Genomic DNA, 16,124 nt, shown 5'->3' with positions numbered 1-16,124 from the left:
TAATTGAAATAACATTAACTGTGGGTCTTAATGATGGCAATTTTAATTGTATTTTTTAATTGTATTTTAATTGTATTTTAATTGTATTTTAACTGTATTTTAATCATTTTATTTTATTGCATTGAATTTTAATTGTTGTAAGCCGCCCAGAGACCTTTGGGTAGAGTGGGCGGCATATAAATTAAATAAATAAATAAATAAATTAAATAAATAAATAAAATAATACAAAAAGTTACATAAATCGCATTATAACATACACAATACAACGATAGCAGAAAATAAATAAAAGGAGAACAAGAGAGGATCAGATGTTAGCTGGAGGGAAGGCCTGAATATATAGCCATGTTTTTAGTTGACTTTTAAAAGTGCCCAGAGTGGCGGCCGTGCGAATCTCAGCTTGCTGTGTAGCAGGAAATTTTGTGATAATGGTTAGTCCTGCAAGTTTGTTCCTTAAACAAAGATAGGATAAGCTCTGAATGCTGAATTTAAAATCACTGGCCTCACAGATATATGCATGCTTAGTTGGAAGTAAGATCCATTGTTGAAGAGGGTTCCTTTCTAACAAGTGTATTTATGGTTGCAGCCTTAAATATAGTAATTTGTACATAATTGATAGCGTGGTGAGTTGGAACAGTCATGGATTGGGAATTTATTTCCTCTGTGCCTCCCGGAAAAAGAGCCAGTCTCTGTGTCTTTGGACAAGCTACATTGTCCCAGAGTGCCTTCAGAAACAGGCACCAGTAAACCACTTCCGTATACTATATATTTTTAAAAGCTATGAGAAGGGCCAACATAAGTGTGAATCAACTTGACAGTGCATAGTTATTGTGTAACTGAAGTGAATTTAAGTATAATGCAGTCACTTTCCTCTTTTCTTCTCACAAGTAAGATAGATCTTATTAAATACGAACTCTTAACAGTTCATGGCGAAGGGAATGAACTATAAATATGTATGAATGTGGCAGAGTCTGTTTGGAAGGCCTACAAGACTGGGGAGGGGGGAAAACCCAGACAAAAACCTTCCAAACATTGTGATAGTTTAAAGACTGGCTGATATATTTCAACGTGAGCTTTCATGACATTTCTTCAGACATTTAGTCAAGGAGTAGTTCCAATTGGCCCTCTGTGAACTGGGTATTCTAATCTATGGTAAGGACAATAAATGCAGAAATAGACTAAAAATTGTTCAATTCTTGTTTAAAATCAGGACCAAAGGACATATTCTGTTCTGTTCTGTTTCTGTATGTGATTTTCATGCACTCTGATTAAATCCTCAGCCTACAGTAGTTTGAACTGTTCCTGAGATGGTACAGAAGGCTGTGTCACATCTGATGTGGAATACCATACCATCCTAATCATATCTAAAACAAGGGAAAAAATCTCTCAGCATGAAGAAAATGAGGCCAGTGGCTCTAGTTCAGATTTGTGCTTGGATGTAATTTTTAGCCAACAGATCATTCAAAAGAAATATTGTCTGTTTTAATACTATCTAATCATGAGGAAAAAAATCATTGTTGTCTTTTTCTTGTCTAGGTAACATCCACAAATGAATTTTTATGTTTGTTAAACTCACCCATAACTTCACTTAATAGCCTTACTGTAAAATGTTCTGTCTCCTTAAACTACATCTGTAGATCTAGCTGCAGAGCTGTTCCATTTTGGGTGAGTTTATGATAGAACTCTACCAAGAATTTTATGCGGTTATAACAGAACATTATTTTCTTCCTGTAAGTGACTTGTCAAACTGTACTTTCAGTAGTGTTCTCAGATGGTCAGACCCCATTAATCTCTTTCTTACCAGAAGATTCAACCAGGGTTAAATGTAGTACCCTGATGAAATAATACAGTACAACAGTGGTCCCCAACCTTGGGCCTCCAGATGTTCTTGGACTTCAACTCCCAGAAATCCTGGCCAGCCGAGGTGGTGGTGAAGGCTTCTGGGAGTTGTAGTCCAAGAACATCTGGAGGCACAAGGTTGGGGACCACTGCAGTACAAGACATAGTTGACTATTGTTGCTTTATGGGTTTCATGCACATTCTTGACTCAACAATCAACCCCCCCCCCTTTTCACCTTCTCTAGCTCCTAATGTCAATGGCCTTGAGGAACCTAGTCTTGCCAAAAGACTGCGTGGGACACCAGAGCGGATTGAATTAGAGAACTACCGACTCTCGGTACAACGGGAGGAAGAGCTGGAGGAGGTCCCTGAGGAGACTTTGGCAGAGCACAACTTAAGCAGCGTGCTAGACAAAGGAACAGAAGAAGATGTGCCTAGCAGGTTATTTTACATGTAGAGCTAACTTGTGTCATTCATCAGTCTCCTACAAAAGCTACCCTGGGGAAGTGTGGACTCTTGAATGCTTCTTAAAAATAATCAGCAAAGGGCCTGTTGTCCTTCCCTTGGAAATTTGAGCCCCAGCTGTGAACCCATATAAATCCCTCCTCCTCCTTCTGTAGTGTCACTTGGGGGAGGCTATGGTAGAAGCAGGGTATGTCTCAATATGCATATATCCTTTAAGTGCCCTCCTTTCTTCCCCACTCCCCCCACCACGTACATATAAGGGCAAAAAGAAGGCGATATACTTAATGTTGTTGGAATAGAAGCTAAAATTGATCTTTGTGTTTGGTGTCTGTTGAAGGGGGTGGATTCATTCATTCATTCATTCTGCCTACCTCTCACCCTCTCTCTCTTTCACACACACACAGACACACACACACACACACACACACAGAGAGAGAGAGAGAGTGAGAGTTTTACAGCAAATACTCATTTATTTATGTAAAAATCAAAAGATGCCCTAAGCATTAAGCTCACATTTATTTGCATGACTGCACTTTACCTCATAGTTAAATTTCTTGGGCATTTAATGAGACTGATGTCAAAAAATCAGCCTCATAAGATACTATAGATAAAATAGTGCAAAGGCAAGGGCATGCAATACCTTTATTGGGCCACGAAAAATTCAGCTAATCTCTGGCTTTTGACTTAAACCTGTCTTTTTCAGACTGTGCAACAATATTTTGTGGATAGTGTAAAAAGAAAATATATATGAGAGTCCCAAAAATTCTTGGCAGGTGCCAAGTATTTATTTATTTATTTATTTATTTATTTATTTATTTATTTATTTATTTATTTATTTATTTATTTATTTATTTATTTATATGCCGCCCATCTAGACATAGTCTACTCTGGGCGGCTCACAATTTAGAAGATAAAAACAATTTAAAATATACAGTTTTACATTAAAACAAAATGATATAAAATGTAGTATAAATTTATAATTTTAACAGTTAATTTAAAGCAAAGAGTCCCAAGGTGGCAAGAATAAAAGAAGAAAAATAAGAATGACTTAACTGACTGAAGGAAAGGCCTGCTTGAATAGCCAAGTTTTCAGTCTTGCTTTATAAAAGTGAGTAAAATGCAGGCTGCAAAAACTATTGGTGATGTGATTTCAAACTCCACCTCCTCACAACTGCTCACACAAAGAACCACCAAATAATCTGTATTTATCTCCCCCGCTGCCTTATTTTGAAACTCAACATTCCTATTTAGCTGAGGAGAAGGTAGAACACAGAGGTGGCAAGCCCCCATCTGAGAATTGGAATAAAATGTAGTCTATCCACTAGAGGAAGCCGACTGAAATCCCATTAAGGTCAAATTAATAGTATTACCTAGTGGTTGGAAGCAGATGTTTTCTTCAGTTTGTAGTCCTGCTTGGCTGATGTTATGAGTCCATGTTGTCTTGTACGGAGTGCTGTCGGCAGCTGTTCAGAAAAATAGCCATAGTTCAGAAAAAAACAAAAACAAAGCCATGTGTTCCTTACATAACACAAATTTATCTTAAAGTGTAGTGTTTTCAGAAACACATTCACAACATCAGAATATGTCACTTCAAGTCTCTGTCTATAGATAATGTGGAGATTCTTTCCTTTCTGTTTCCTGATACTGTACTGTACATGGTAGCCTGGGTTAAGCTGTATCTGAGCAAAAAGGTATATGACTGAGTCTGTTTGAACTTGACCCTTTGTGATCATTTTCCAGCTCAAAATTACTCTTACAAAGCTGGTGTTGTCTTTTTTTCCATACATGCCCCTGACCCCAAGAAAGGGAGAGCATCTCCTTGTTCCTCTTTCTTTGTCCCCTACAAGTAGAAAAGGAACTTGGGGAAGTTGGTTTGATTTTCAGCTGGTAAATGTCAGGAAGGCACGAATTTAAGTAGCTTCGCTTCACTTTTCCTCTGCATTGACAGCCTAATGGATTTAAAACAAAACTGTTGAAGAAGAAAGATATGATAGTACTTTTCAAATACTTGAGAGGATACAGAGGAGGGGCAAGATCTGTTCTCGATCATCCCAGACATGTAATAATGGGCTCAATCTGTAGGAAGCCAGATTTAAGCTGAAAATCAGGGAAAAACTCAATTATTCTATGATTCTACAAAAAGACGAAAAGCTCCGTTTAACAATGACATTTTGTAGTTTGAGCCTGTTCTCGTGACAAGCAAGTCGCATTCTATTTATATGTGACAGTAAGTATAACACTGACTTCCCCCCCCTCTCCTTCAGGCAGAGCAATGCCAACATTCCACTTTCAGGGTTATCTGACAAGCAACGTACTAAAATAAAAAAAGAGTTTTGAACAAGTCTTGACACAAATGTTTGGAAAATGCATTCTTGGAAGTTGAGAAAATCACAGCTATTTTTCTCTTGTGTAGATAAAACTCCCAAATGGATTATGTGTTTGTTAAGTTTGCCCATAATTTCACTTAATAGCCTTGTTAAAAAGAGAGAGAGAGAGAGAGAAAAGAAAAAAGACATGAAGAAACTGTTCCCACACATTGATGGTTAAGTGACACATGAAAGGTTTTATGGTTCATGGAAAAAGTTATTCTTAATTCATCATCATCCTCTTAGAACTGCAGAGCTGGAAGGGACTCTATGGATCATCACCCTAAGTCCAGCCCCTGCCAAGAAGGTACAGTGGGGAATTAAACTCTGAACGTCTGCCACCATAGGCAGAACCCAAACCACTGAGCTATCCGGCAGTTCAGCTCCAGTAAAAAAAATTCTTGATAAGGAACAAATCAAGCAAAGACAGTGGGAAAGATTGGTACAAACTTCTGCTGCTACATTCTTAAGTGGCATTTGAAATGTTCGGGTGACTTTTTTGAGTAAAAATGCAGTGGAAAAGGAAAATCCTAAACAGTTTTTAAAAATTAAATGTCAATTCCTGTTTTTTTTTTAAAAAAAAAAAACAGCCTGCTTGGCATGAAATGGGGAAGAGGTGCAATTACAGTGGTGCCTCACTTAACAATGTTAATTTGTTCCAGCGAAATCGTTGTAGAACAAAAATGTCATAAAGCGAAAATAACCCATTGAAACACATTAAAACCTGGTTAATGCGTTCCAGTGGGCTAAAAACTCACTGTCCAGCGAAGATCCTCCATACGGCGGCTATTTTCGGTACCTGTATAGCGAAGAATCTGTCCCTAAGCACACCGGGGAGCCATTTTGAGCACCCAGCGGCCATTTTGAAAACCCGGCATCAGCTGTTTTGATCGTCGTAATGCGAAGAATCGGTTCCCAAAACAGGGAACCGATCATCGCGCAGTGAAATCCCCCCATTTAAAACATAGTTTTGCGATCGCAATTGCAATCGCAAAAACATTGTCGTGAAGCGGATTCGTCGTAATGCAGGGTAATCATTAAGCACAACTGTATAGCAAAATAGCCCTCCAGATCTCATGTAGTCATGATTTTTTTTTCACAATTAAAAAAAATCCATGGTGCCAGGTGCGCACATGCTTGTGACTTGTACAGTTCTCACTCCTGTTATAGAGAGTACGGCCTCCGGTAGCATGTGATACATTTTTAAAAACCAATTACAATCGTTTGAGGCATATCATTTGTTCACACATCTGTTTTTGCCTTACAGTAGTTCAGAATCTGAGATGGAGGAAGAGGAGGAGGAGGAGGAGGAGGAGGAAGAGCAGCCGCAGCAGCCTACCTCTGACCTGGGGGGTGTACCTTGGAAAGAAGCTGTGCGAATACATGCCATGCTAAAGGGCAAGAGTGAGGAGGAGTTGGAAGCAGAGAGAAACCATGATGAAGAGGAGGATGAGGAGGAGGAGGGAGAAGAGGAAGAAGAGGAGGAGGAGGAGGAAGGAGAGGAAGAGGTTTCTAGTGAAGGTTAGTAATAGATGCTTTTGTGGTTTTTGTCTGGGGTATGGTTGCAAGTGTGTGTTTTCATCTTAAATCACAGCCATGCAGAACAGTCATCTGATAAATGTAAGAAGGCTTTGTCTGTCTGTCTGTCTGTCTTTTTCCCTCTTTTGTTTTCATGTAAAAAGCTTTGATGTAAATTAGAACAGGAATCAGATTAAATGCGTTTGAATAAGCAGTAGCATAAAAAGTGGGGTTCTTTGTCATATCAATTGTTCCTCAGATAGTACTTTGTCTGATCCAAGTTTTGTTCTGTTTCTGATTTTCTTTGGTTTTTACTCTTACAATAAAAAAAAAAATCTGAAAATGGATGTGTTGCATTCAGGCTTAAGACCGATTTGTAATTTCAGGCCCTGGACTTCAAATGATATTCAGTGTAGACCGTACTGAACTAGAGGGAGCAATGCTTTAGCTTGCTATAAAGCGGCTTCTTGTGCCTCCTCTGAGTTAGTTGCTGAATGGGATAAATCCTTGTCTGATGAAGCTGGTTTGAGGCAAGCCTAATGGAAGATTGATTCAGTCCACAGAGAGAGTTCAAGAGCAGAGTAAGGAGGAGGCAGAGAGGTGTCTTGAATTGAGGTTGGCAAGATGTGGCAATTAAATATGGTAGAAAGACATTGACAAGTCTTTGTGGCTGTGGCTGTCTGAACACCCAGAGGTGGTTAGGCCTGGAAGTATTTAAACAGGTCTCCAAACCAGCACAGAGCAGAGGCATGGCTAATCCAGAATTAGAAAGAGCAGAAGGTTTGTCCCCTGTGCTCTGAAGGACTCCTTCTTTTGTGTAAGATTTTGCTCTTGAATCCTTGTTTCTCTTCATTTTCTTTATGGGTTCTTCAGACATAGTTTTAACGGAAGGCAGGAAGTTCATATGACTGAATAAGAAATTACTAGCTATGATAGCTAGAAAATTGCAGCTCTTAAAAAGTTATAGCAGGGTGTTGGCAACCATAGCTACACCAACTCCCTTAGGAGATATCAGTCTGAAGTAAAATAAGGAGGCATATGCTTTGGAGAGAGCAATTTCAATTATTGCAAGTTCTAGGAACCACAAATCTGTAGAAACCTTTAAAAAGTTATATTCCATTTTCCTTTTGGAGAAAGGGCTTGGAGCGTATCTTTCAAATCCGTATTTCAATGTTCGAAATAGACTTTGCTTGCTACAGAACTCCTGTGTTTTCAAGATCTTGGAAGTTACATAACAGGCTATTGATGAGTTAAAGAAATTTTATGTAATGTGCCTAGATGTAAACCGAGCTGCAATTATGCAGCTACATGAAACAGAGAAAAGGTTTTGCTGTTAGGCTGCATTATATTTTTCTGTGTGGATATTGTAGTGGTGTAGTCCAATGATGGATGATTTTTGCTTTCCATTTCAAGTAGATTTGAAGACCTGACATTTACAGGACTCCTTTACATCTGCCTCATTAAATCTGTATATCAGGAGGTTTAATAGATGAATACCTTAGATAATTTTCAGCAATTAAAAATGTCTTATGCAGTAGCAAATTACTTGTGACCCAATATACACCATTAGATGCCTTTACTGCTGTAGAAAATAAAAATGATCAGACAATTCTGGGTCATGAAGAGATAATGAATAGATGTGTTCATCATCATATGGAACAGTATGAATATACAGCTCATACTCCTACCTGGAAACCATCATTCTCGAACTTAATGCCCTCTGGATGTTTTGAACTACAGTTAACATAATCACTAACCTCTGGCATGCCAGCTGGAGCTTATGTGGATTGTAATCCAGAGTATCTGGTGAGCATTGGTTGGGAATGGCTCACCCAAACCATCCCTGTGTTCTCTCTGATCCTCTGTCCTTGTCTTTTTCTTTCTTTCACTCTCATTTCTCTATCAATGCTGTTTGTTGGTGTGTGATTCTCCCTGCTCTAGAGGGAGAGTATTACCCTTGGGAGAGTGAACTTCAGCAAGGCCTCTGGCTTGAACGTCTTTCACATGAAGAGGACACGGGTACATTTAAAGGTACCCCTGCACCAGCACCATTTCTCCTAAGGAAAGAGGGAAGAACCTCATTTTACAAAGAGCAGATTTCACGTGATCCAGCATGTTTTTGTAAAATGCTACATTTACCAAATATTCGTATTTTTACATTGCTGCGAATTCCCAGATCTGGAGCAAATTGTAAATGTACAGTTCAGATTTTGGTTATTCTTCATTTCTTGCAGTAAACACTGTCTGATTAAAGCAGATACTCAGGACAAAGTTTTAATGTATTAAAGATGAGTTGTTGCTGCCAATTTTTCTATGCCATCAAAAGATTAGGCATAAATGAGCACAGTGATATATGCCTTTGGAGTTAAGCACTTCCTGTGGCAACCACTTTCTTCCCAAAATGCTGTGACTCACGTGTACCCTCAGTGATGTCTACATCAAGAGGAATCCACAGGTTACTTTTACTTTCATCATTTTTTTATTTTGAGCTAGATAGATAATGAGTTGAATTGTCTGACCGCAAAGCTAGGGGTTATTGTTCAGTTCCTGACTGTACTTCCCAGGAAAAGAGCCAGCCATCATAGCTTTGGGCAAGCTGCATAGTCCCAGATTACCTCCAGAAGAAGAAAATTCAGTTCTTTAAAAAAAAAAAAAAACCATGAATGCAGGATAGCTTGTTTCTGTAGCCATGATTCAAAAAGCCAGGAAATGGCTCGATATTGCTGCATAATATCATGCCTGCATTGCCAGCAGGAAAAAGGATGTCAAACTTAACATACTAAAGGGCACCCTGAATGATGACAACACCAATGACAGCAATCAAGATGGTCTACAGCAGTGGTCCCCAACCTTGGGCCTCCAGATGTTCTTGGACTACAACTACCAGAAGCCTTCACCATCACCTCTGCTGGCCAGGATTTCTGGGAGTTGAAGTCCAAGGTTGGGGGCCCCTGGTCTACAGGGTACCCTCCTCTGCTCACTGTCATTCACTGTTGTTGAAAAACAGCCTTGACATCGCTTTGTGTTTGGGTGAGAAGTGTCTAACTGATGAAAAAAAAGGAGTCAGCTTCTGGGATTTTCCCTTGCATGGTGTCGCTTTGTGAATGGTAGTGGCTCTGGAGAACTCCTGTTCAGCACCTTGATCAGTAGCCTGTGGAATGTTTCAGGGTTCCGTGGTTCTCCATACTATTTCACATCTACATGAAAGAGGCTGTCCAGAATTTTGTGGTTTGGTACACCCAACTCCATCTGTTTTTTAAGATCTTCCTTAAGGCCCTTCTCTCAGTCTCTAAGGACACCCAACTCCCTCTACCAGGGTCACTAAGTCAGCATATTTTTTAAACTTTTAATTATTCCAAATAATGTGAGAATAAAACTTTCATTTCTGCAAGCCTCTATTGTTATTGTTTAGTCGTTAAGTCATGTCCGACTCTTCATGACCCCATCCATGGACCAGAGCACGACAGGCCTTCCTGTCTTCCACTGCCTCCTGGAGTTTGGTCCAATTCATGTTGGTCGCTTCGGTGACACTGTCCATCCACCTCGTCCTCTGCCATCCCCTTCTCCTCTTGCCTTCACACTTTCTGAACATCAGGGTCTTTTCCAGAGAGTCTTCTCTTCTGAGATGGCCAAAGTATTGGAGCCTCAGCTTCAGGATCTGTCCTTCCAGTGAGCACTCAGGGTTGATTTCCTTCAAAACGGATAGGTTGGTTCTTCTTGCAGTCCAGGGGACTCTCAAGAGTCTCCTCCATCACCACAATTCAAAGCATCAATTCTTCGGCGGTCAGCCTTCTTTATGGTCCACCTCTCACTTCCATACATTGCTACTTGAAAAACCATAGCTTTTGACTATGCTGACCTTTGTTTGCAAGGTGATGCCTCTGCTTTTTAAGATGCTGTCTACGTTTGTCATCACTTTCCTCCTAAGAAGCAGGCGTCTTTTAATTTTGTGGTTGCTGTCACCATCTGCAGTGATCATGGAGCCCAAGAAGATAAAATCTGTCACTGCCTCCATAACTTTCATTTCTGCAAGCCTCTGTTACAATATTGAAAACCCTGTCCTGTTCTCACCTTATTCCACTTTTTTGTTGTTTCACCCAAAACATCATAAGACTTTATTTAACTTTACATTTATTTGCAATGATTTTTGTATAAATGAATGCAGAACATGACTAGATTAATTGGCTTTTTGTTCTTAATCCAATTATAAACAACAATAGCATACCATGAAGTTGATTCTGATGTATAGCAAATACACACGCACACCTTTAAAATTTGTTTTCTCAGTGTAGTCAGCAGTGGTTTATCAGTCACTTATTCTGGGGTCATCCTGGGACCGTGCAGCTTGCCCAAGGCCATACAGGCTGGCTCTACTTGCAAGAGGTACAGTGGGGAATTGAACTCCCAACCTCTGATTCCAAAACAGATATCTAGCTTACTGAGCTATCCAGCCACGATGCATCCAATTGCTACCCTCACTGCTATCTGAGGGTAGCACTGTGACTTCTGGTTTTTTGTATATGTGTATTTTTTTTTAATTCCATCCATCTGAACATTTCTGGGGGAAATAATCTTTAATTGGTCAAAGCTTAGTTGTGATGGGATGATATGTTTGATAATCCCAAGATAAGGACTATTGTTTCTGGTCATGAGTGAGACCTGCTCTTTGGAAGCCTTGCCAAGTTTCTGTGTGTTAATTCCTTGCCACTCTCAATACTTGTTGGTTGAAACTTATCCTTCTAACTCTACAGCCATGTGATGTGATGTATATACTAACTCTACTTACCGAAGGGCTTGCAGTTGGCAGCACGAGGAGCCACCTGACAGCCAGAGAGCCAGGATCCTTCATTCACTCTTAAAAGCGATCTTTTCCTTCCACAGTTCAGGTTTTCCTGGTGATATGTATCAGATCAGAATGGTACTTTCTGAAACAGAAAGAAAAGTCATGTCACCAATCAAATACAAGGGGGAAACCCTAATTTTAAAGCCAGTCTCCATTGTCATTTCTGTCTTCTCCTCGTTAAGGCATGCATGATAAACAGCCATTCTGGAGTAATTTTTTGAGTGAAAAAGGAGATTCAGAAGTACTGTAGTCTATTATAAGCCATGCTTGGTAACCAAAATCTCTCTTACCTACTGTACATTTTACTAGCATCTGGGAAATAATACTTTAAAAAGTGTTGGCTTGTATTAAGCTGCATGTTGATTTCTGGTTCTTTGCAGAAAGAATGTTATCTGTTACTCTAATGATACCTGAAGAATAAAATGTAGCCATGTTTTTTCCTTTAAAAATGTTTTGCATCATTGAAGAATTTTTCGCAGAGTGGAATTTGTACCCTGCGTTCATATGTGTGACAAAGAGTATGATGGGGAGTGTATGCATGCAAAATCCTAAACTTTATCTGTCTTCTCTCATCAGCTGATCTCAGCAAGTAACTTCTTTCATTTTGTTTTCCTTCCCTGCATTCCTTTTCCTGCATTGTGTGCTCCTTTTCCTTCCCTTTCTCTTTCCTCCTTGTTCTCCTTTGCCACTTCATCAACATGATGCACAACTGGCCTCTGGTCTGCTAGCTGGAAATCTGAGGCTGCAGCAGATAGTAAATCCGGTTGATCCCCTGGAGATCTTGGCAGATGTGCATTGGACACACATCCGTCAGAAAGAGGAGGAGGAAAAAGTGGGCCCTACGTCTGTGTCCTCCACCTCCAGAGGTAAACGGGTCCCCTGCATCAACACCCTTCATTAGAAGGGGATTTGTGGTTGTATCTTCAGAAAAGCCAGCTCTCTTTCCTGGGAGTATCTTAGTATGGCGTTTTACCGATGTTAATTTCAAGTTGGTTTTTCATCATTGGTTACAGTTTTTCTGGCTTGCGTCTTGATTGCCCTCCTTGACACTTCAAATGTAATTTACAGAGGGAAATTTCAGAATAGCCTTGCTGAACTAGGTTTGAGTTGAGTATTAGAGCAGTATGGATCCTAAGTAGGACTAAAGGCAGGTAATACAAACAAAGTTGTATTAGTGAGCCCAGTCTCTAGGGGTGGGGAGCGAACAGCTGTAGAAAGGAACAGAAGGATAGTCAGAAGGACTGTATTAAAGATCTTGGAAGTAATAGTGCATCTTTACAAGGGCTGCAGAGTCTTCAGTTGGAATTCTGATATGTTTTGTTCAGTTTGGGATGATACGATACAAGATGCATACTGGGAATTTGGCTGGATTCTGAATAGAGTGATGAGAGAGGAAAAGCAAAAAAAAAATGAGGACAGTCTATGAAAGCTGAGTACAAACTGTATTTTTTGTTGGTCTGGTGATCAAAAACAGTTTGTATCTTTCCACTGCACAGTGAGAAAACAGTGACTTAGATTGTGTAAAGGAAGTCCTGGGGACAGAACACTAACAATGTTTGCATTCTAAGTATCAGATGAATTTCGCTTATTATGTTTGTGGAATCTTTAGAGGTTAGAAAATGATATAAGGAATTCCATAGGGATTAATGCATGCCAGGTATTCTTCCATCCAAGGAGTGACAGCTTCTGTTCCTTGTTCGGTACAGAATTTTGGGGCCTCCAGACAAGGCACCTGGTTGGGCCTCTTTAGACTGAGAGGGGCAGAGTGTCCAAACCTAAATAGATTCTCACGTTACCTCTGGTCTTCTTGGGTACAGTATTCTGTGCAGCATAAGCTGTCCCTGGAATAGCTGACCCTTTTCCATTTTTTGAAACCTTAACAAGTACCTAGCCATGCCATCCTCTGTAGCTAATGTTGGTTAAATCATGCCAAGCCTGTGTTCCTGAAGGACTTCCCTAGAATACAGTTGTTTCACACAATAAATGTGCAGTGTATTACTTTTCTGTTACAAGGAATATCATACACAGCTTGGAAAAGTTATTCAGGTTGTAGTGCCCAGAATCTTCGAGCCAGCAGGAACTGTAACCATGATGTTTTTTTCAATTCTGGGTGTTACAACAACAATAAAAAAATTAATAATAATATATTTTCTAAACTCTTAATTTCCCCTCTAGGCAATGCTTCAGTTGTTAATTAATTTATTTATTCATTTAATTTGTAGCCTGCCATTCTTTCAGTGAGGCCAAGGCAACATAAATGAGTGCCCTCCCCCCCCCCCCACAAACACACTCCATCCTCACAACAAGCTGTAAGTGAATTCCAGGGTCATCCACTGAACTTCATTGCCAAGCAGAAAATTTCACCCCGGTCTCCTGAGTCCCAGTCCAACATTCTAACCACTACATCATGCTGGCTTTTATTATACACCATGTTTCCTTTAATCAAATATTGTTGCTGGTTAGAAAAGCTATCAAGATCTACAGCTCCTGTTGGTAAACTATTAATTGATCATCTTCAAATCATTAACTTGCCTTGTCTTTCTTGTATTTTCCTGTAAGTAGAAGTCTAACTTGTCCTGGTGTGTTTTGAGTTGTTACTTAAAGTAAATGGAGAATGGATCATATGAACACATTTTGCAATAGAAAAGCTACCTTTTTTGGTTGTTGTGGGTTTTTCAGGCTCTTTGGCCATGTTCTGAAGGTCGTTCCCAAAACAAACAAACTCCACCAGAGCACAGAGTGCTGCTCCTGTCCTCTGAAGATGCCGGCCACAGAGACTGGTAAAACGTTAGGGAGAACAACCTCCAGAACATGACCAAAGAGCCCAAAAAACCCACAACAACCATCAGATCCCGGCTGTGAAAGCCTTCGCGAATACACTACCTTTTTTTGTTTGTTTCACTCTTTTTTTATGTTAAAAGATGTTTAAGTGCCTCTCCTTCAACATAAGTGATTCCTTTGTACCTCTGGCTACATATATATCCCCATCCAGAACTGACCAGGTCTTTAAGAATGCCACCCTGGCATTATTATTCTCTGGTCATGCCCTTCTCTGCCTGTTCTTGTTCAACTGTATATATTGTGTGACTAGCTTTCTAATCTAAAAAGTAGTTTTCCCCCCGACAGTTTGCAGTTCTAAAATCTCAGTGCCAGAAACTGAAAAACTCACTTCCAGAACATTGGATATCTCTTCTCTTCTTTTTCTGCTTTTCTACTTTGTGACCTCTGGTAGATCTTGGGCCCGCGGGGGGCTTATTTGGGAGCATAGCAGCTATTTATTTTGCTTTATTCCACACAGTTTAGCTTTCTCTGATGACCTGAATTCTCTCACTATTCCCTTTGCCTCTCAAGATCTCAGTTTTCTGCCATCTTACCCTCTCTAGCTTCTTAGGTTTTCTGTCTCCAAAGAAAAATGGGGCATTAAAGGTTTTCAAGTTTTGTGATTTACATAAAAGATCCAAGAGAAGAGTACAAAGTGATAATGATGTGATAATGGAACACTGAATAGCGAAGGATAATGCCTCTTTTGCACTTTGTGCAGTAGTTCAGAAGACACTTTATATAGTGAGCAGAAGAACCTGATGGACGTAAAGATTGCTGAAGGAACAGGTAGCAGCTATTTACAGCTAGTTGTTAGACTGCATGCCCATGCTGAAAGGTTGGGGAAAGGATGCCCTTGAGGTAACATACATGAATATGATAGGAAGAAGAAGCATGTAATGGATGGGTTTGGTTAAAAGTGCAGAGATCTGGAGGACTTTTCTGCTAAGTTACATACAGCATTTCAAAGGAGTGCAAAAAGGTTCCTAGTGAAACTGCATAGAAAGTGTAGGCTTCTCCAGATATCGTTGAACTGCAGCTTGGATCTGTCCTGGCCGTCATAGTCAGTAGTGAGGGCTGATGAAAGTTGGAGGCCAGGCCTTCTCCATCCTTGACACAAGTGTCCATGGTCACTAGGGGCAGGTAGTGCTTCTGGTCTGAACAAAAGGAGAAACACCAGGTTGGACTGCTGCAGATTGTTTGGACAATTGCTTATTTGTTAATTAGAGAGAGTGACTTCTTTGGCTGCAAGTGGATGACAAAAGCCACTGCAGTAGATATGTGGCTCTCAGGATCCATGCTTCATCCCTCCCTTCTTGACCAGTTTGGATATTGGAGTCTTATCTTCCTTTGTTCAATGTCTCCTTGTCTTGTTTTCTCTTCTTGTGTGTTTGTATATTCCCTTCCACGTTGTTTCCATTTCAAAGTTACGTGTTTTCTGTGCTCTTTATTTATTATCCTTTTATTTTATTCTATTTTAATTCAGCCTCCGATCTTCCCTCCACCAAACGCCATGATGCAGTGCAGGCGTGGCTGGATGCCGCCCCTGGAGGTAGTTCTGGTGATGTTCTGTTTACGTTCACAAATAACTCTGCCCGCCACTGCTGGCACTGCTGCCTATCCATGTTTTCAGCGGCCCAGGTGCTGGCCCATTTTTAACCACCAGGCTATCTACCCCTTTGTCGCTCTTGCATGCTGAATTGGGGAGGGGAAGGGAGGGAAGAGAGGGGTTGCATGTTTTGCTGAGATGGGCCAATTGTGCATGAAATAGGCTTCTATCTTTAACCTCCTGCAAGATAGGCCAGATATGTAAAAAATGAAAGAAATGCAAGAATTCGAGAGGCTGAAACCCATTTTGTATTAGATAACTAGGACCAATTCAGATACATAATTTTCTCTGTGTGGTACTGCAGGAGCACCATATGTTTTAAATGTTCTTACATTGTGCACCATGCTGATAGAGCTGATTAGGCATTTATATAGCACAGAAGGTCCAGAGTGCATCTGTTTTAGTGGCTCACTGTTCCTTAAAACAACCTGGAGGTAGGTTAGAAGTACATTCCCCTATTTCAGATGGCAGCTGAGGCTAAGTGGTGATGCCTCGTTTATCACCTCCTGGTGCAGCCTTCCCAACCTGATGTCTTCCATATCTTGTTGGATTTCGACAGGAAAAAGATGTTGTACTAAAATGGCAGCATGGGAGGGAAGAATTAATCCTTCCTTCTTATGCACTTAGGCCTTTATCCTTTTCATAGCCCCTGAGGAGCTAGAAGTTA

The 16,124-nt window shown here is 40.2% G+C and overlaps 1 protein-coding gene across 31 annotated transcripts in view; it reads left to right on the top strand.

Moving 5' to 3' along the window:
* MICAL3 (microtubule associated monooxygenase, calponin and LIM domain containing 3) overlaps nucleotides 1–16,124 on the top strand; it is a 267,041-nt gene that overhangs the window by 198,079 nt on the left and 52,838 nt on the right. For 23 of the 31 annotated variants that reach the window (XR_013536785.1, XR_013536784.1, XR_013536782.1 and 20 more), the window contains 5 exons: nucleotides 2,082–2,277; nucleotides 5,935–6,188; nucleotides 8,127–8,216; nucleotides 11,757–11,894; nucleotides 15,335–15,400. Coding sequence is in view for 27 of the 31 variants with exons in the window: in XM_078376343.1 (XP_078232469.1) it covers nucleotides 2,082–2,277; nucleotides 5,935–6,188; nucleotides 8,127–8,216; nucleotides 11,757–11,894; nucleotides 15,335–15,400 (744 nt within the window). In the remaining 4 variants the exon portion in view is untranslated. The remainder of the gene's footprint in view (nucleotides 1–2,081; nucleotides 2,278–5,934; nucleotides 6,189–8,126; nucleotides 8,217–11,756; nucleotides 11,895–15,334; nucleotides 15,401–16,124) is intronic. The other 8 variants (XM_078376367.1, XM_078376358.1, XM_078376356.1 and 5 more) reach the window with 4 other exon arrangements.

The sequence above is a fragment of the Pogona vitticeps genome, chromosome 5 (genome assembly GCF_051106095.1).
Source record: "Pogona vitticeps strain Pit_001003342236 chromosome 5, PviZW2.1, whole genome shotgun sequence".
Lineage (NCBI taxonomy): Eukaryota > Metazoa > Chordata > Lepidosauria > Squamata > Agamidae > Pogona > Pogona vitticeps.
The sequence above is the reverse complement of the archived record's forward strand: the minus strand, read 5'-3'. Positions and strand labels throughout refer to the sequence as shown.